The sequence below is a fragment of the Micropterus salmoides genome, unplaced genomic scaffold (assembly GCF_014851395.1).
Source record: "Micropterus salmoides isolate LMB-PRFRI ecotype aquatic unplaced genomic scaffold, ASM1485139v1 Ms_hic_scaffold_7, whole genome shotgun sequence".
In the NCBI taxonomy this organism is placed as follows: domain Eukaryota; kingdom Metazoa; phylum Chordata; class Actinopteri; order Centrarchiformes; family Centrarchidae; genus Micropterus; species Micropterus salmoides.
This window is the reverse complement of record NW_024044459.1, coordinates 31,795,522-31,816,172: the sequence shown is the minus strand read 5'-3', so window position 1 is coordinate 31,816,172 and position 20,651 is coordinate 31,795,522. Positions and strand designations below refer to the sequence as shown.

The window sequence follows — 20,651 nt, the reverse complement described above, 5'->3', positions numbered from 1 at the left end:
CGTAGGAAATGAGTTCACACTGTTTCTCTGGATGTTGGACGAGCTCCATCATGTGGCAAGTAAATATCTGTACAGCCTCATGCTCCAGGTCAACGCAGAATATTATTCCCGAAAATGTATTATTTATTTCAGGGCTTGCTTTTATGAATCAATAAAATTAACTTCATTTTAAAACACGGACGTATTGGCTTTAAATTGCAACTTGAACTTGTTAGGTGTGCACAAAAGAGGGTTTATGATTCAATCATTCAATCTATGGGCTTTATAATGACCTTGTATTTATTTTACATTGCTATTTCATTTTACCACTCTTGTGGAATAACATATCTATAATTTATAAATGTGCTATAACTAGTTAATGAATGGACTTCACTGGAATATATAATTACTTGTTATAAAATGAATATGTTAATCAATTGAGGCAGCGTATTATTGTCAAAAAAGATAGTGTTAAATATTTTGAAACGGCAGGAAAGCATGAACCAAACTCCACTTGGAAAAGTAGGACTTTCAGCAGAGAGCAGCAGTTGTCTTTGCTCTGTGGGGCCGAGGGGGGCGGATGGCTGAGAATAGACAGTGTACTTGTCCTTGAGACATGACTGCCCGAGGATTCCTCATCTATATTCCCGGGACAGTCAAATATTTTAGCACGTCTGTTGGACAAGATGCTGGGTATTTTTTTCAGAGCCGCGGTGAGTCTATTGTTTTTTAGTCTATATGTATTTTAACTGCGTAAAAACATACATTAAGGTTACGTTTGGGTTTACGGCATCTGACTGAGTGGAGTGGGTGGGGCGCTGTACGGGACAACAACAATGTCACAATATTAGGTTAAAATGTAACTCGTGTTTCAGCACCGTAGGCAGTCAACACGTGGGGTGCTCTATTTATTATGGCAGAGTGTTAATTTGGAGTATTTTAGATGCCCTCCATTGTGAGATATTGTAAAACGTTAGCTTAGCGTAGCCGATAGCATAACGTTACCTAACTTGCTGCGCATGCTGCAAAAAAAGGGCATCTCGAAAAGCACTAGTAGTTTTATTTGAGTCACCCCTCAGTATAAGGCTATTATTTTCTTTATATTATTTGTAGTGGCATGTTTTGCTAATAACACACCAACAACGCTGTAACACGCAGTAGTCATAACCTTTTTTTTATTTTGAAAATGTGTACCGGAAGTTTTTTAGTGTATTCCAGAGGCTTGGCACAAATAAATTCAATTCATTTGCGTATTAACGTGAATGATTTATATTACTACTAAATACGTTAGTAGCCTATTGCCACTGCCACTTAATTTATGAATACTTGTGTTAAATCTGATTTCCCTCCAAATGTATTTTCCAATCGTATTATATCAGAAAAAAAACTTACTAGATAGTTGCCTAAGTTAGTAGTAAGCATGAGGACATATATTTCGTCCTTTCATGTGTGTTTGTATTAGCTATCATTGCAAAGGCTTAACTGTGTCAGCCTTCTATTTATAAGATGAGCTTATACCAGTGGGTCCGAATAAATAGTATGTCTGCTTCACTCAATTGTTTTTGGGGTTTTCTCACACCAAATCACCTTACTGTCTTTGTATGTATTTGCCTTTGTAAATTATTAGAAAAGTTGCGTACAACACAAAATCCTGTTCTTACTTGAACCCCTTGGCACAGAGTCATTTTCTATTTGAGGCTTTGATTGCATGCACTAAATATTTAAGAACATGTTGACACCTGAATTTGTGATGCAATATCAGTCAGCTCCTAAATCAAATGTATCTTCTGGGTCAGTCAAATTAAATGGTGCACTTTAATATAAAAGCAGTGAGCCTACAGTATTGCCATGTAGTCAGTTAAAATATTTGACCAAAGAGCAGTTGTGACACTTTCTTAGTGTTAGATTTTCTCATGTAATATTTTGCCTTTGTTACTTCCAATGGCAGAGGAGCATTTGTGCTTATTAAGACCGTGTTTTCCAGCTGCGGCCTGGTATGGTGAAGCCTTGTCGCCTGGTCAGACCAGTAACACAGATCCCAGAGAGGTCCCTCGTGCACCAGGAGGGTCTACCTAAGCTTCCTGTGCCGCCTTTGAAGCAGACATGTGAGCGATACCTGGCTGCTCTAGAGCCCATCGTGAGCGAGGAGGAGCTGGAACACACCAGGAACCTGGTGGAGGAGTTCCTCAAGGGGGGTGTCGGGGAAAGGCTGCAGAAAGGCCTGGAGCGACGGGCACGCAAGACAGACAACTGGGTAGATAACTGCGTTGATTTAGCTGGATTTTTTTGGTGTATTAGACATCTATATGTTTTTAATCCGCCTTGAAGACTGTAACATAAACATGCAATGGAAAATATATAGAAACATATTATATCCTTCTCTTTATTTAGCTGTCAGAATGGTGGATGCAGTCAGCCTATTTAGACTGCCGTATGCCAGTGGCGGTCTACACCAGCCCAGGGGTTGTCCTGCCTCGCATGCACTTCCATGATCGACAAGGACAAATGAGGTGAGAAACCAGAATCCACTGTAAAACCAGCCACAAGAATTAAGCTGTTTATGCTACTAAACAAATCTGTACAATCACAAAAAGAAGATCCCCTACTTCTAATGTGTGCTGTAAATTGATTGGGTTCCCTTAATATCAACTATAAACCTTTATTGTCTAATTGTAAGCAGAGTCATAAAGTTGTTTCTGAAAGTGATTTACATTGTGTTGAAGTCCAGTGTAAACATGCTCATATGAAGTTGGAGTTTCAGGCCGACCTTTGTGCAGGCTTCCCCCTCCATGCTGGCTATTTAAAGCCCATTGGCTGCACATAGCATTGCTCAGCTGTTTTTTACTTCTGTGACCCGAGGGATATGCAGTGAACACAGTGCTAGGGTTTTAGGTGTGCAGGGTACAGTAGGCTCACAATTTTATTAGGTAATGGCATTTGCTTGTAAAAATCCCCATTCAGAGATGATTACTGATCATTTATTTTGTGTTGTCTCATATGCACAGTGGCTTTAGAACATGAACACAAAGCAAACCATTGAACCAACATATCAATAACACAATGATATCTTCTGTGCAGGTTTGCTGCCAAACTGATTGCAGGAGTTTTGGACTTTAAAAAAATGATTGACACGTGAGTTTGCCTGAAGCTAAAAAAAATATCATAACAGAAAGGTCATTATCATCATGACATGATTTACAAAACATCACATGGATAATGTGAGGCGCTGTGTTACAGCAAGACCCTGCCTGTAGAGTACCTGAGTGGGAAGCCGCTGTGCATGGACCAGTATTACCAGATCCTTTCCTCCTGTCGTATCCCTGGTCCAAAGAGAGACACTGTTGTAAATCACACCATCGGAAAAAAATCTCCCACTCATATCACTGTGGTCCACAACTTCCAGGTACTCCAGATGGCACTGCTGTTCCTCTCCTTCTTTTACTTGTCAAGATTTTAGCTAGACATTTCAAAAACAAAACAAATATTGTAATGTTATTATCATTGTGCCTGAAGAAATTCTGGATACTGTATGAAAACGAACCTGACCTGGTTTTTCCCCCCAGTTCTTTGTCTTGGACGTGTACAACAGCGATGGCACCCCGCTGACAGTAGACCAAATTTACATGCAGTTGGAGAAGATCTGGAACTCCTCTTTGCAGACTAACAAAGAGCCTATTGGCATCCTTACATCACAGCACCGCAACACCTGGGGAAAAGCCTATAACAGCCTGATTAAGGGTGAGCAGAGTAGGGACAAAAACTGTGTAGAAATACTCAGTATCAACTAGATTTATTGTCTATTTTGAAGAAATATTGAAGAAGAGTATCTGAGTGTCAACATTTTATGGAAAATGTATTATACAATAAAGTTTGATCTTAAAGGCTACTATTTTCCTCCTCAGATAAGACAAATAAGGAGTCAGTCCGTGCCATCCAGAAAAGTATTTTCACAGTTTGTTTGGATGCCCCGATGCCACGGGTGTCAGATAATCTGTATCCGAGCCGCGTGGCGGCCCAGATGCTGCATGGAGGAGGAGCTCGCTGGAACAGCGGCAACCGCTGGTTTGACAAGACATTACAGGTCAGCTTGGGGCAGTGTGACATCTAAAATAATACACAGTTCTGTGATAATGGTTGAGAATTTGAATGCACTTGTAACCTGTCCTCAGTTCATTGTTGGTGAAGACGGTACATGTGGACTGGTCTATGAGCATGCTCCTGCTGAGGGTCCCCCCATTGTGTTTCTCATCGATTACGTCGTTAAATACATGTAGGTTTCTTTCTATTTTCAGATGAGTGTTTTCCCCATTTTCAAATGAACACAAATTGACCAAGTGTTTCATATTTTTACAGACAGAGAACTGAAATGGTTCGCTCTCCCATGGTTCCCCTGACCATGCCTCGGAAACTGCGTTTCAACATTACACCTGAAGTCAAGAGAGACATTGAGAAAGCCAAACAAAATATGAACATGTATGTAAAGTGGAGTTATTATGATTAATATTATTGTCTCAGCCTTGATGTCAGACATTTAGTTGAACTCACTCATATCTTTGTTTCCTTAGAATGGTGCATGATTTAGATGTAAAGGTGCTTATGTTCTCTCATTTTGGAAAAAATGTGCCAAAGCAACATAAGCTGAGTCCTGATGCGTTTGTACAAATGGCTCTTCAACTTGCCTACTTCAGGTGAGAAGTCCATTTTTGTAGGCAAACATGCTAGACATACACATTAAGTGTATTAAATTATACACTCTGTGTGCTGTTTTTGAATTCCAGGATGTATAGTATTTGCTGCTCTACCTATGAGAGTGCATCCTTACGAATGTTCAAATATGGGCGAACTGATGCAATCCGTGCAACTACTGTAGACTCGTTTAACTTCGTCCAGGCAATGCAAGACCCAAGTAAACAGGTGCTGTTAAACCACCAGAGTTTCACAATAAATGTTTACGTTAAGGCATGTGAGCTGTCTGACTGAACAGTAAATACTGTCAACAGAACACAGAGAGGCTGGCGCTGCTGCAGAAGAGCATTCAGACACATAAGGAGAACACGTACAATGTGAGGACAGGTTTTTAGCAACATTAAAAATTTTAGTTGTTTCCAACGCCATGTGGTTAATCTTAGTTCTACACATTCAACTTTCGTTTTTTAGGCAATTCATGGACAAGCCATAGACAGGCACCTCCTCGGGCTGAAAATGCTGAGTATTGAAGACCTGACTTCCATGCCTGAGATCTTCATGGATACTTCTTATGCTGTGGCTCACCATTATAATCTCTCCACCAGCCAGGTATTTTTGTATCTAAGAAAATCTACATGTATTATTACTGAGAAAATTATTATTTGTCGTCATGTTTGTTTGCCCTCATATCTGCGTCTCCGTGTCCAGGTTGGCTCCAAGACAGACTGCGTGATGTGCTTTGGTCCGATGGTGCCAGATGGCTATGGAGTGTGTTACAATCCCATGGATGAGCACATCAACATCGCAATCACAGCCTTCAACAGCTGTGAGGAGACGAACGCTGCCAAGTTTTCCCAGGCTGTAGAGGATGCTCTGTTGGACATGAGAGCTCTCCTGGAAGACACAGCTACTGCCAAGCAGTGATCCTGCACAGGAGCCTGGCATGGTGTCTCACCGGGCTGTATGGGAGCTGGTAATGAACCAGTGCCGGAGTTGCTGGCAGAAAGCCACAGTGACGTAGACGCACAATGAACTGAGTGTGCTTCAACTAAGAGGAAACCTGTTATCAAAGGGTTTTACTAAGTAGAATGTGTGACTGTCTGCCTTTGTGATGAGAAGCAATTCTCTATGATGGAAATTCTATATTTTAATATATTGTGTTATATCTATATAAACTTTAAATGAACATAATTTGCTGATTGTAACAGTATAAATATTTATTTTTATTTGTACTTTGTTCCTGCTGCAGTCTTCAGAATGATACTGTCGTGGTTTGACTTAAAGATTTTGAGTGCTTTGGCGCGTATAGTATTTATTTCAGGTCAAAATAATTGGCACATAGGAATGAACACAAAAGAAAGGATCTTGCTGAAGTCTGCTTAAGCCTTTCTATTCAACAAACATAATTGTTTTAAACTAAAGAAATGTTAAACATACATTTCAAACCATAAAGTAATATTCAGCTCTGAAGCTCCCTTTGGAATGCAGGTAGTCTCCATGAAATTCAATCTCAGCCATATTTCCAGAGGAGTGCCACAGAAACAGCTGTCGGCCTTTAAACACATTGGTCTTTAAGACATCCATGTCTCGGATCTGGACGAGAAACACAAGACCAAGTAGTGCAGTAGTTATTACACTCAAGCTTTTGTTTCCCTATTAAGTATGCAGTATATTGAAACAATAACCCGTGTTAAAAAAGCATGTCCGCACCATAATGTATGTAGACTGGGAGTTTGTGGAGTTGAATGCTAATCCTATGTATTGCGCTTGGATTTTGATCTTCACCGAGGGAGGGGCATTGATGAGGACTCGACAGGTGTGGTTAGTGTTGGACGTTGTTGGATTCTCAAAGACACCACTTGGGGAAAACAGCTGAATGTCACAATCTGTGGGGCAAAGACACGCTACATTTAACCTTTGGTAAATGCATGGGATGAGGAACATATGCACAGTCTACAAAATAGGTAATATTTCTTGAGACTTTGTCAGGTGCAGATTCAACCTCCAAATTCATAGGGGAGGTGAAGGGGGAAAAATAAAAGCACAGTACAATACAATGCAACACAACAATATAAACTATTACAGCTGAATCAATGCCACACTGACAATCCCTACAAGGAAAGAACATTTTAAGATTTTCAGCTTCACTCTATTTATTGCAGGGCTTTTGTATTGGATTGCATTAGGCTGTGCAAGTGTTTACAACATCTCTCTAGATTTGAACCTTTATGTTGCAATAGTCTCAAACATTGGACTCATATTCACTTGTTGTTGCATTCATTCCAAAAAGCAAGTGAAGCATCCTCTTACATTAATCGTCATCCAATCTTCTAAAATGTAGGATATGTCTGCCTTTTGGATTGCAAAAAACAATCACTTACCCTGATGGTGGCTCTTCTTCATGTTTTTCTGTGACTTGTAGGTGAACAAAACCCCGTTCCCAGGGATGAGCAGATTTTGACGCACCAGCAGGACGTTGGTTCTGGTGGTCAGTTCACTACCTGCCACCTGCTCGCACTTCCTCACAAATGCCAGTCGGTCAAAAAATGCAATATACTCCCCTGTAGAAACACATGAGGCAGGCATTTATTAAGGTAAATTAGGCATGATGTAGGAAGATCACCCTTTATATATTTGATAAAACGTACTTTTTCTGCAGTTCAAAGAGCCAGATTCTACTTTAACATGAATGACCTCATCTAGGGGTCGACCTATGGATACGGTGCAGCGGCTGGTTATGTCTTTCAAGTCCACCATGCCTGATTCTTCCAGGAGTAGCCGTCCACATGGACCTGTAAAAACATAATGGTAATCCCACAGATCTTTCTGAGAATGGATAAGAAGTTGAAATTGATGTGTACTAACTGGGCTTAGGGGTAGGGGTGGTTGTCGTAGTGGTCTGTGGGATGGTGATTGCCTCTGTTGGACTTTGAGGCAGATGGCCCGTCTGGGTTGGTGTTGTATCTTTGTGGCTCAGGGTGGGAGAAAGGAGAAGTCCCTCCTCTGTGAGGTTAGCCTTAACTTCAGTATGCACTGCAGTGGTGACATCTAAGGTGGCCAGCATGTCTCTGCAGCTGCCCATGTTGCAGCCCTGGATGGTGATGGGCTTGGGCATGTGCATACAAAGCAGAGGGCTGAGGGGCTCTGGCTTAGAGGGACCCATGCAGGACACAGCTCTAGACTGGATCCCGTATCCACAGGGTACGGAACACTGTAGAGCAAGACAGCAAAGGGGTGAATTTCTGCAGTTATTACATTAATATTGTAAATGGCCAGGGTTGGTAGAAATTGTCTTGGTACAGGATGGTGGTCAAGCTCAGCTCAGTGTTAGGAACATGATTCATAAATAAACGCCAGTAAAAGATATCACACAATAAATAAGATTCACATGAAAGAAGAAAAAAAAAACAACAACAACATAACGCATAAATGTAGTTCAGAGTCCTCGGGAAAGGAACATACCACTGTGTTTGAGAGTAAAGCTCTTTAATTTTCATTTGTAATGAAAATTTGTGATGTGATTATGTATGCAGATTTATATTTTTGGATGTATTTTTTCCAAATATTCCAGTCCGCAATTGGTTATTAGTTATTTCCACACAATATGAAAAACATTTGTCAGACTCTGGAAATTGCCTAAGTTGTGTAATCCGTCACAGAGAACATCGAGTCTGCATTCTTTTTTGTCATTGTGTTGCATTATCATAGCATAGTAATGGAGTTTAAGTACAGACTGATTTGAAAAGTCTCCGCTGCATTACTTCAACAAAAATGATTGTGATGTGATGGATTACACACCACAAGCAAGTTTCAAGACTCTGCTAATGAATGGAAACCTCTTCGTGGAAAAAATACATTTATATTTCAAAAGCACAGTAAAAAAAAATTTGCAAAATGACTAGCTGTGATGTAAAGTAGAAAATGGGGTTTATTTAAATGGTCTATAACATGCAAAGCCACTGGCGTGGTCCTTTTAAAATCAGTAATAAGCCACACAAATTAAATAATGAGGAAAAGGCCTAAGTGTGTTACTTCAATAATGTTTAGATTTTTACCAGTGACTAATATTTTACTTCATATTTCCTACTCATTTGTCTTTGTTTTTATCTTCTGTTAGTAATTCTTTATTTTATTTACAGCCGCAACTAGGGATTTCTGGGAATTTCTTTAAATGACTTGTTTTGTCCAACCAACAGTCCAAAACCCAAAGATTTTCAGTTTATAATGACATAAAACTTAGAAAAGCAGCAAACCGTCATGTTTGCGAAGCTTTAACCACAGAGTGGTTTACATTCTGCTTGAAAATTATTTAAATGATTTATAGATTATCATTAAATTTCTGTCACTTGACTTAACAATTAATCACCTAATCTCTCCATCTTGAATATAATGTAATATTCATGTTGCATTTGTCTCCTGTGGAATGTACCTGGCTCCATGGTTTCACCTCCCATCTGAAGGTGCAGACCTGCACCAGGCAGGGCACTGTGGTGGCCGGTTTGACAGCTGCATGGCAGTTTACCTCCGGAACCACATTCTCCTTGCCGTGGATGAACTGGACACAAGAGACAGTCCTCTGAGCTACACCCAAATCACAGGACACAGAGCAGGGTGATGTCCTGAATACCTTCCACCTGGACAAATGACAATGATATTCAAATCATTATGCTTTTGCAAACATTAAATTCTGACATGTTCATGTTTGCGTATGTTGTACCTTGCTGGGCAGTTGTGGGTGTTACATGAAACCACTGCTGTGGGTTTGGGAAAGTCACTGCACACTGAATCCTCCACCACATCCTCCTCCCCCTCTGTCTCTCCAGCGCAGTACAACACTCTGCTGGCTACTCCTCCTCCACATGTTACACTGCAGACTCCTTGCTTAGAGCGCCACCTGGTTGTTATAAAACATACCTTCTTTCTCTAAATGGATACATAGTAAACCTCAGACAAAATATGACATTTACTGCATTATAAAATATATAAATATGTTATATGCATGTCAAGTATCGTGTCTCACATAGGGGGGCAGGGAGATGTGTTGCAAGTCTCAGACTGAGGATGAGGTTGGGTAGAAGCATCACAGTGGAAGTTGGACACCCCCAGTCTGGTCTGGTGGTCCACACAGGAAAACCACACCTGCAGGGTTCCTACATAAGCATCAGGCTTTGGTTGACCTTATCTGATGGGGAAATGCTTTTTTCTGAGTCATGGTGGGTATAATTTTCAACTTACCATTGCCACAGCTCTTTGAGCACTGGCTGATAACAGGACTCCAGACATACACAGGAGCCTGTCTAGAGTGTGGCAATAAACCAGACTTTAGCATGGGCAGTTCCTGGCCAAGAAAGAAAACGTTTGAGACATGCTTCATATTTTGAAATAAGAGTGAGAATTTAGTCATCTTCTACTTTACCTCTCCCTTAGACTCCCATCCAATTGGACAAACATCTACCACACAGGGCACAGAATCAGGTGGTTTGATCTGCTTTGAACAAAAGCTTTCCTCCACTTCAACCTCCTGACCATCTTCTGGCCGAACACATGACACAACACGTTTCGCTTCTCCTGGCCCGCACACTGCTGAACATTCCCCTGGATCTGACACACGCCATCTGTAAACACACATTAGGGTGTTCACATAAATGCTAATAATGTTAGGGTTCAAACAGGACAACACCTGGAATCCTTTGTATTCTGTGGTCATAGGAAGTTTGACCCATGCACTCTTAGTAATTAATAAATACCTGGGCACCGAATGATCACCAATACAATGTAGACTTTATACCTGGCAGGACAGTGTTGCAGGTTACATTTTTCAACAGTATTTGGAGCTGTAGGTGGGCATTCAGATTCAGGAACTTCTACTACGTCGGCTGCATGTTTCCGAACACATCTTACAGGGCGCACTCTCTCTCCTCCACCACAGGAGGTACTACAAGGCCCAAACTTTCCTGTCTCCCACCTGTAAGACAGTGAATTATTCATGTGCCCATGTGTGCTGAGCTGTATGCGTATGCCAGTCCATAGGGAGGGAACAGAGTTGAGTGTGAAGCTAACCTGGGGGGACAGGGGGAGGGCAGACAGGTTGTGTGGAGTAGTATGGGTGGAGGAGGTGTTTCACAATTGTGTTCCTCCAAATGGTTGTTGGTATCTTCATCTACACAGACATGTACATGCTTCTGTACACCTGTAAAATAAAAACCTTCAATTAAATTACAGAAAGTTAAAGATTGGGGCAACATTTTCAGATTCTATTCCCTGTTGCATGGCTTTCTTGTAAACATTTTTGGCAGAGATGAAAGTTTTTACTTATATATAATTATAAAGAAAAATAAATTTAGGTTGCAGTTTACACACATGCAAATGTGGTGTTTTGTCTGTTCATAGAACGACTAAAGTTAAATTTGATTTATTAAATTAATATGTCAAGCATGATATTGTATACAAAAATTCTCAATAAGTATCATATCAATATTTAATGAATTAATATTATTTCTTAAGCCCATTTCAACCAATATTACTTTCATACAAGGTAGGGGGAATTATTTGCTTTCTAGCAATTACGCTACTGTATGTAGGATTTCCCTCACACACTGATGAAGTGGTAGCACCGAAAATGCTTTAACATGCTTTTTTTGTCATCTACGTCTAAATTTGCCATATTAACAGTGGTGTTTTATATTGTTTTAAGATGTTCCAATTTACTGTTAACAGGTTGTTTTATGTCTTAAGATGACCATTCCCTGCTTCCACTAGATAAAACTTCTTTTTCTTTGCTAATCGGCCCAGAAAGTAGTAGTGTTTTTAATCATATTCAAGAATGAGTAGGAACAGTAGGGACATATCCATACCAATATCCAGCAACTACTGAATTGTCCCTAGCAATAATTAATTTAAATTTAAATGAGTGAGCATTTAAATGCTCTATACTGTCAGTCCAATGTGTTTTGAAAGATTACGTCCTTCCCCCTCATAATATGCCTCACAGTGGTTTAGTACACTGCCTACCTTTTTCAGACACTCGAGATGTTTTTATTGTCCCCACTAACAGTGACATGAAATGTCTGTCCTTGCATGAGAACATCATTCAGATAGGGACCATTTAAAAAACAACATATGTTAAAGACAAAATCTTTCCCATTCATTCATCAATTCAGTGGACATTTGTTCTGATTTTCTCCTGAAAACATCTGAGATCAGACAAAATGACAAAATGAATTTGGCATATTCAATACTGCAGTGTCCTTATGCAATTCAATTCTAAATACTTTATTAGTCCCTCAAGGGGCAATTCAAGGCAAGCGAGCGTGCAAACAGAGGTACACATTTCATTTACACACATAAAAAACTAATCTAAAAATGATAGACAGATATTTTAAGTATGGCATAAAAGCTTGCTTAAAAAGGTCAATATCGCTGCTATTCAAATGCCTCCTATTTGTAAAATTTATTGGCTACTAAAACAAGAAGGCTAAGTCTAAATTGTGCAGTGAGCCTGTGGATTTATAATGACATTTAATAAAATGCATTATATTTTACTGGGTATTGTTTTTGTGCTTTTCAATATGATTTGTGATTAACAGTTACTTACCTGATCCACAAGAGACAGAGCAGGGTGTTGTGAAGACAACCCATTTGCCTTTAGGTGTGATATCTGTCAAGTCACTGTTTATGGTAGGTACATAGAACTGGTAGCTAATGTTTGGATTTGTTTTCTCTCCATATTCTTTTCCATATTTGCGATAAACCTGTGAAGAGAAACGGATGTTGCTGCAAGATGTGATGTGTGAAAGCAAAACTTTAGTGTTGACGAAATTCCACATCTTAGAATTAGAATGTGACATCAATTCATCTTTCAAAAATTAATGCGTTTCCCCTGACTTGTATTTTTATCTCCTCTTGCAGAGGTCCAGGCAGCCGCAGCTCTTCCATCTCAGGCAAAAGGTCAGGAGTCAGACGAAGGCCGTACTCTAGGCGGTTATCATCCAACGGGGAGGGATGGGTCATTTTCAGTGCCATGCTGCCCATTCCAGACACAATGTACTGATCCCCAATCATTACAGCTGTGGGCGCCAAATGCCAAAAACAACAGCAAGTCTGAATCCTGTTAATCCTGTTTTAGAAATGTAAATCTCTTGCAAAGTGATGACACTCACCCATGTGAGTGAAGACAGGTGCCCTGTTGACAATATGGACCTGTGTGGCATTCACTGGCAGAGACAGGAAGGTGGTGTACTCTGAAACAGAGAGCTCTGATTGTAACTCATGGAAGACAATAGAGGGATTATGGCTGTGACTATCATTACTAATTAATCTATTGATTTTTTAATTATCAGGTTATTTAGTCTTAAAAATGTCAGAAAATAGTGAAAAATGCCCCAAGACGTAATTCTGCTTGTCTATTCAAGACAATAAGTCTATTCAATTTACAGTCTATCATAAGTCTATTCAATTTACAGCCAAATAAAGCTGAGAAAAGCTGCAAATTACCACACTGATGACTGATTCATTGATTGTCAAAATTGTCAATTCAATCATGATACACTGTTGTTTGATACCTCTGGCCTGACCACCAGTGTAGGAGTCAAAGGTCAAGCTGCAGGACGATCCATCTCCACCGCACACCCCACACACATCCCTTATTTTCCCAGAGTGTAGCACACCATCACAGCCAAACAGCTGATCGGAGATAAACAGTGAATTTGGGAAAGGTGTAAGACTGAGTGTGAAGATTGAAGATGGTGTCTATTCTCTTAAGTCTCTACCTGGCATTTTCCTCTTAAACAAGCAGCTGTGGAGCCAAATGGAGGAGGGCTGTCCGACTCACAGCGAGTCCCGTCCACAAACTGAGAGCCACGGCTCACAATGAAGTTTTCTCCATCGGACTGGCACATAAACCTACACTGCTCATCCCCTGGTTATGATGAGAAGAGTTCATAGAAAAAAAAGTTTCAGATAAAGGTTTTGTACCTTTACATGTGGAAAAAAAGTTTTCTTTGGGCCCACCTTGTGCAAACCCTACAGCAGGGACCCAGGTGTAGAAGGAGGCAGTGTTTGGTAGCAGGTAGAGGGGGTGGAGGTCTGTTTGGGAACACTGCTCTGCCATGAAATCCATCTGGGTGCGCTTACATGGCTGCAACATGTGTGGGAGAAACACAAGGGATTTTTTTGTGTGTGTGTGCTTTTCTGGCCTGATGATGGTGTCTGAATCCACCACTGACAGGTTTGAACCTTCAGCCCCAAACCACTATTGAGGCATTCAGGGCAGAACATTTTTCTTTATCTAAAATTGATTTTTAGAATAGCTCACTTTGCCCCAAGCTCATGGTCTCACTTTTAAATTACTTCTTTGCCTCTACTTCTCTGAGTCATCCCATCAGTGCTTCTGTTTTTGGAGGCTTCATATGGGAGCACAGACTTTAAACTACTGACAATAGATCATTAAAAAGAAGGCTAATTCTGATGATCCACTGGGCAAATAGTATTGACCTACTGTATGGAGGCCCACTGTAAACATAAACAGTAAGAACTTACCCACTGGTGACAAAGTTCAGCCTCTATATCTGGTCCCTCACAATCACTCCCTCCAAAAGCAGGTCTGAAAAATCAGACAAATATATTGTGGTAACACTAAATGCAAGTCATCTATAAACTGTACAGATGAAACAGCTTCACCATGTAAAGTACAGTCACAGGATCTTCAGCACTATGACTGATGCTTGCATCACATTTGTTACCTTGGGTTACTGCATTTCCGTGTGCGATGACTGACCCCCCCACCACAAGTCCGTGAGCAGGGGGAGAACTCTGACCAGCTGGACCAGGAGCCGTGCACCACCATAGAGGAGCTGAGCTCATCTGAGGACACACAGCGCCCCTTCAAACACCACTGGAAGAAAGGAGTGCTCCTCATGAAACACATGTTTGAGGACTACTTTTAGTAAATAATACTCTGGGAAATGACTGCACCAAAATGACTCCCTGATCATGCAGCAGTACCTGATTAGGTGCACACTCTGTCCCGTCCAGCAGTGGAACCAGGAGACGTTTGCAGGAGCTGTCATCATCAGGGTTAATGTGACAGGACAGAGCACGACAAGCTGGCTGATGTAAAAAATAGACCAACATTGTAAACATGCTACAAAAATGTTGTATATTTTTGATGTGTAGTGCCACCTGGTGGTAGCAAGCTGCTATTACTGCCCTTACCATGTGACTTACCATGTCAGGATTGGTGAAAGAGCAGGCCCTTGCAGTGCTACCAAAAGCTATACGGCACTGGTCATCAACTCCATAATATAGACCAGGCTTCCAGTCTTGCAGGGAGCCTCCCAATGCAGGCAGATCTTTTACACATTCAGCTTTCCCTTCACTGGGAACATTATTACATTTGACATCTCATCACCAAGATCAGACTATAGACTATATATATACTATATATATCACATTTCTACCTTAACTGCTTACAATATAACAAAGATTTTTTCAGTACTTAAGATGTAACAACGTTTTAAAGAAACCATTTATCTATCAAGCATTAAGTCATGACTTATAGATGAAAGGCCCTTTCATCAGTGCCAAGTCTGCATGATGAATGAGAGACATTGTTATGCACCAGCTGCTCTGAACAGGTTCACCCACCTGAAGAATGTGAGCAGCTGCTGTCTGCTGCACGGGGACCAGGTGAGATCAACACTATTGTAGCCTCCATCAGAGGCCATAATGAACCCACTCCTGCTGCAGGTGTTTCCCACTCCGTCATGGTTGATTCCAAAACTGGGTGAAAGTAAATGAAATATGAAATATGTTGAATTCAAAAGTATTATAAAGTAATTAAGTAGTACTTTAAAGTAATTACTGTTCTCTCAACTGAGCAATCATAATGAAGCTGTTGAAATTAGAGTTTGTGTGAGTGGCAATACTTGAAATTAGGGAACATAGGAGTATCCTTAAAGGAAAGGCTAAATTTAAATACAAGTAATTATTAATTCATTATACATCTGTTATTGGACATTTTATTTTCTATTTGTTTAATTGTATGCTTGCCTGTAGTGAATATTACATTTTTGCATGTTTACATGACATGCTGTGAACTGACTAAAATATAGGTTAACTGAAAGTGTACCAAACACTGTCTATACTTCTCCTATAATTAGTGCCAAATTACATAGCTGTTTCCAGGAAACTTTTTGAAAAATGTCTGGAAATTACAGACCTCTGAAACAAATTGTTACCTAATAAGGTTTAGAAGCTGTGATGTGGACTTTAAACATACATTGTAGATAATGAAGATTCTCCGTTCATGTGTTAGACTCTGCTTTACCTGTGGCCAATTTCATGAGTAATGGTGATCCCCAGGTCAAAGCCTGTATCCTCCGTGATCACACAGCTCCATTCACTGGAGCAAGCCCCACCCAGCTGTGCTACACCCCTGACCTGCTTGTTCCCATCAGGCAACACCAGGTCGTACCTGTTTGGGATGGTAGACATACAGTTAAACATGTTTTGATCAAGTTAATAAAATATGAAGAAAAAATATATTTGTAATACATCCAGCTAAATGTAGCACACCTTGTAATGTACAACAAAAGATCAGCGTGTAGTGGGTCTGTATCGTTTGAGGGGTTTATCCTTCTGCCCCAGTCACACACACTTCTGAGAGAAGAGGTAATGTTCGCAGACATTTGGATCTCTGGCTAAAAGAGTGACCACAGTTACAAAAGTAAGGCACTGATAATAAAATGTAAAGAAACAGAATTTAAGGTTATATACTCTTGCTAACATTTAAAGTCACTCGGGATAACAGTATTAGCTTAGTACATATGCATATTTAAATTACACAAGTGCTATAGGACTTTTAGATTACTCGAGTACTTCTCAAAATTGTCCATTTATGAACTTGATTCTACATTGAACTTAAGTTATGACAAGGAGCCGCTTACCTCTGGCTCTGACAGGATGATCATGCGGACCAGGTGCACCCTCATGTTGGCGCCCAGGGTCATGTCTCTCAACAGCTCTGAGGCCTGGGTGGAAATTGGAATATAAGTCAATATAATGTTAATATACTTAAGGATGTTCAGAGTATGATGGGGCTGGAGTGTTGCACTGCAGTCTATAGGTCCAATTATGTAAACAATTCAACATATATATTCTTTTTTTCTCTTTTGTACTGGCCTTGATCATTTATTCATTATTCTTTATTTCAGCCTTAGGGTTGTAAATAGTGCTTGTTTGAGTTTGCTCCAACACCTTTTCCCATGCATTGGTTTTAAGGTACTCAAATGGCAATCGACAGAACGTAGGCTGTTCAGAAAAACCAACGCTTTACTCTACGTTTGTGCTCAGACTTACAATGTTGAGGTTGGTGAGGATGTATCGTTCTGTATCCTGTTTGTGGACCTGATGCACATCAGGCCCTACCACCACTAGCAGTTCCAGATGTGTGATATCAGGCATCAGAGCCGATCGACGCAGCCGCCCACTCACTTTGAACAAGGACAAGAAAACAGTATAGACATATACCAGTAATCTGCTTATGTGTATAGTAACTGTTTTTGTAGTTAAATACATACTATAAGATGATGTTTTACTGTTAGACTTCATTACACCATGACAGAAAGAAGATTCCCATTGCATATGTGAGTCTTCAACCTCGAACTTTTACAGTTCAGCCATAGAGAGACCTACCTGAGGTGTCAACAGAAGAACCAGGAAAGGAAACTATGTCTCTTTGACTGGAGGAGTGATGAAAAAGCTTTAAGAGGACACAAACAATAACACCATTTTTAGGTCCTTTAGAAAAAGCAGATTTAAACCTCTGTAACTACATTTAGATCTGTGGCCCAAAACACTAAGTGAAAAATAAAAAACTATTTTAGAGCTTTTGTTTTTCAGTGATTGCCATGTAAATCCAGTAAAGCACCGTAGTGCCTTTCTGCAGGTCGGGGATTTTCACAGGATGATAAACAGTTTAAAGTTGAAGAGTTCAATGTACTTTGCAGAAGTCCCGAGCAGTGGAATCACTAACCACAGTGCTCCTGTTCACCCGCAGCTTTCCACCTACCTCTTCCAATGGAGAACTCATTAGAGCGGCAAAGCCAGGCCGCAGCGACAGCAGACAGAGCAGAGTCATAAAACCCATGTTTCCCCTCTTCCTGTGTGTCTACCTGCTCTGCTTTAACACTAGGAATATGTGATCCTCCTAGTCAGCAGGACAGAGCCCAGACAAGAGGGTTTGAGTAATGTGTGTTTATGCAAACAGCAGGGACAAAGTTGATGAGTGACACACGTCATTTCCCAGTTTTTTCCAACTTTTGGACCATGAGGACAGCACTCATTGGTTGGGTTTTCTGTTTTTTGTGACTCATTTGTGTCATGTCATTTTGATGACAGGAGAGAATCAGTGATGACAGCTGCATTTTTTATTTAGTAACCAAAATCCACCCATATTTATATTTAGACATTTCACAGCTGCAATCATTGCTGAATTTATCCTCATTATAATAAATAATCTTGTGCATTGTTGCCTGTTGCCATAATGTCAGCCATTAGAGGGCAGACATGATCCTGTAGTTGGACTGAAAGAAACTGGGAGGGAACAGAAGCACACACACTCCTCCACAGGAGTGCAAAATAACATCCCTCATGTCCATGGCAGTCATAAAACCTTATCTAATGCTAAGTTGCTTACTTAGAAGGCAGAAGATACACAGTGGAAACAATAAAACAACAACATTAAAGCTAGAACTGAGAAATTGTTTCCTCTGGGACATGGTTATAATTATTTTCCTTTGCAAACTTAAACTGGGCCTGATGAGTGACTTTTCTCTTTAGATTCAGCTACAATTTGTTTAATACCTTGGTATAATTTTAAATATATTACTCTGTCTTTGATGATACAAAGTAAAGTAAACTGGGCCCTACTGATTGTGTCCTACGTCTTACACAATGCTGGTTTTCTATGTTGATTCATTTTCATTGCTTAATAGGCAACATTTTCCTCCAGCTATGATAACGATACAAATATCCACCTTTCAACCACCCCCACTCCCCTTCTCCTCTCTGTCCTCTTTCTTCCTGAGGGGGCATAGTTTATCTCTATAAAGCTAGGATTCAAGCCCCATCTGCCATTAGTCTGCCAGATATCTGCCCGTTGTCAGTCTGAATTAACAGCTGTGTGTCAGGCATTACACCAGCATCTCTGCTCCACTAGAACCTCAATGCCCTGCTGGATTTACTGAGCACAACAGACTATGATACATGTTGTTGGATCCTCAAAGCCATGTCTGTTCAGAGGAGGGTAGGGATTGTATATTTATGATCCTAAATTATATATATCTAGCCATATGGGCTACTCAAGCGGGCACAACAGATGATGCCTCGGGAAAATGTTTGGTTGCAGTTACTGAAGGAGGAAGTTGTTCGTGCATAGAGTTAATCATAGAAAACCAATGATTTCTGTTACTCTGCTAGATAGATACAGTCGTATTTCCATCATCCTTTCCTCACAACTATTTTCAGTATACTAATTTTGTTGCCACAATCTATAGGGAACATACTCCAAAACCTTCCAAATGGTATGCTACTTGGTACAAACATTTTGGATAAACATTTGGCCAACTAGATTTTGAATTGTGATGCCCAGCCTCTCAGTGTTTCATTTTGAGATGAATTTAAGTAGAGTGGGTCTGGCTTGTACATAAAAGGATTCTCGTTCATCTGCTGCTCTTTGTCATTTCCTCCATCTGTCGCACTGTTTTAAAAGATTCATGTGTGCAAAAACTATAAATGTTCACCTGCCTCTTTAGGACAGCCCATCACCTATGTTTGCATACTGTATGGAGGACAAGCATCAATACTGTATTTGCTTGAAAGGAAATGATTAAGATAATTGAAATAATTGAATAGCTTGCCATGACCATGCTTTTTTTTATCTTGCAAGTTATCAGTTGTTACTATAACCAGAGGGACATGGTTAAATCTAGTAAACCTTTCATGTCTGAGTCATTGAAGCTGCATTTCTGCTAAGTGTGTGGCTATTTATAAAAGTGCCAGAGAAATGGATTAGATGCTGAATTAAAATTAGCTATACATAAAATATCACCACCAAATGGCCTCATAACATCTGTTTTTCGAATGTATGGATGTTTTTCTCAGTCATTACACGCTTTGTTTATGTATAAGTGGCTCTGTCTTCAAGTTGTAATATAAAAAAATCTCATGAATATTTCCTCTTGCTGATGGAGTTTTCATTACCTTCTTGTCTTTTTGCTGCTAATTAAGACAAATATTGTGTTGATGGCATATTGTCAGCCCAGAGAAAATGACTTACCCACTTGTAATGCAATACTGAGGGTACTAAAACTCAGTGGCACTACAAAATATACAGAACTTTTCCAGGCAGTGGTTTTCTTCCAGTAGTGCCCCAGCTGTTTTAGCATATGTCAGCATATCATTGTGATGCAAAGACGCTGCACGATGCCCCTGTGCTGATGATGATTTAATGATCATGGTGCGTGGTTTCTGATAAATGGACAAATATCTGCAAGTAATTACACTGAAGAATTTTCAGGGGAAGTGCTTCGTTCCAATGAAATGAGGGGAAAGGAGAAATGACTGCCAGTGTTTGGTGGTCTGCAATGGAACTTCCACACTTCATTCTGTAGATGGATATTCCTTCTCAGAAACTAAGCAAAAAAGAATAGGAATTAGTGGCAACTTCAACCTGTCTCAAGGGGATCTTTTTGTCGCTAGAAACTGCAAAATGTGTTGCATTTTTCCTTGCTACTTCTATCAGTGATAAGGCTGTAAGCAAAACATTAGAAAACTGCCTTAATGTATGGCATTTTTCTTGAAAACAGTCTCTCTCAGTTAATTTGTTCATTTGATGACACTAATAGTCAAATTTGTGGAATAAAGATTTATATTGGATTAAATGGTTGGTGGCAACCTGTGTAAATAAAGTGAGTTTTCTGAGTTTT

General features: G+C 40.1%; 2 protein-coding genes across 2 annotated transcripts; one reads left to right on the top strand and one right to left on the bottom strand.

Moving 5' to 3' along the window:
* The first annotated feature begins 537 nt into the window (after window positions 1–537).
* zgc:154046 (uncharacterized protein LOC562075 homolog) lies at window positions 538–5,965 on the top strand. The gene is made up of 14 exons (XM_038703450.1): window positions 538–692; window positions 1,964–2,233; window positions 2,371–2,489; window positions 3,058–3,111; window positions 3,217–3,382; window positions 3,543–3,717; window positions 3,882–4,060; window positions 4,149–4,249; window positions 4,333–4,452; window positions 4,545–4,667; window positions 4,758–4,893; window positions 4,980–5,042; window positions 5,137–5,274; window positions 5,374–5,965. The coding sequence occupies exons 1-14, from the start codon at window positions 666–668 to the stop codon at window positions 5,587–5,589; spliced, it is 1,887 nt and encodes a 628-aa protein (XP_038559378.1). The 5' UTR covers window positions 538–665; the 3' UTR covers window positions 5,590–5,965.
* A 79-nt stretch (window positions 5,966–6,044) lies between these two features.
* Window positions 6,045–17,925, bottom strand: adamts13 (ADAM metallopeptidase with thrombospondin type 1 motif, 13). The gene is made up of 29 exons (XM_038703448.1): window positions 17,735–17,925; window positions 17,359–17,425; window positions 17,023–17,156; window positions 16,611–16,694; window positions 16,240–16,364; window positions 15,992–16,138; window positions 15,310–15,444; window positions 14,890–15,040; window positions 14,668–14,772; window positions 14,406–14,557; window positions 14,203–14,266; window positions 13,675–13,801; window positions 13,434–13,582; window positions 13,227–13,347; window positions 12,825–12,905; window positions 12,550–12,731; window positions 12,260–12,416; window positions 10,726–10,855; window positions 10,454–10,630; window positions 10,082–10,280; window positions 9,901–10,003; window positions 9,686–9,815; window positions 9,383–9,559; window positions 9,095–9,299; window positions 7,531–7,876; window positions 7,314–7,457; window positions 7,047–7,226; window positions 6,376–6,551; window positions 6,045–6,258 (listed from the first exon to the last, which is right to left on the bottom strand). Exons 1-29 carry the CDS (start codon window positions 17,810–17,812, stop codon window positions 6,106–6,108), a joined length of 4,179 nt encoding a protein of 1,392 aa, XP_038559376.1. The 5' UTR covers window positions 17,813–17,925; the 3' UTR covers window positions 6,045–6,105.
* Window positions 17,926–20,651: the final 2,726 nt, after the last annotated feature.

Excerpts from the sequence above, each read along its gene's own strand:
- adamts13 (XM_038703448.1), bottom strand. The coding sequence starts at position 17,812 with ATGGGTTTTATGACTCTGCTCTGTCTGCTGTCGCTGCGGCCTGGCTTT. Across the intron at positions 16,695-17,022 it reads TCCTCACCAACCTCAACATT|GCCTCAGAGCTGTTGAGAGA; the intron begins GTAAGTCTGAGC and ends ATTTCCACCCAG. Across the intron at positions 6,259-6,375 it reads CCCAGTCTACATACATTATG|ATCCGAGACATGGATGTCTT; the intron begins GTGCGGACATGC and ends TTTCTCGTCCAG.
- zgc:154046 (XM_038703450.1), top strand. The coding sequence starts at position 666 with ATGCTGGGTATTTTTTTCAGAGCCGCG. Across the intron at positions 4,894-4,979 it reads TGCAAGACCCAAGTAAACAG|AACACAGAGAGGCTGGCGCT; the intron begins GTGCTGTTAAAC and ends TACTGTCAACAG. Across the intron at positions 5,275-5,373 it reads ATAATCTCTCCACCAGCCAG|GTTGGCTCCAAGACAGACTG; the intron begins GTATTTTTGTAT and ends CTCCGTGTCCAG.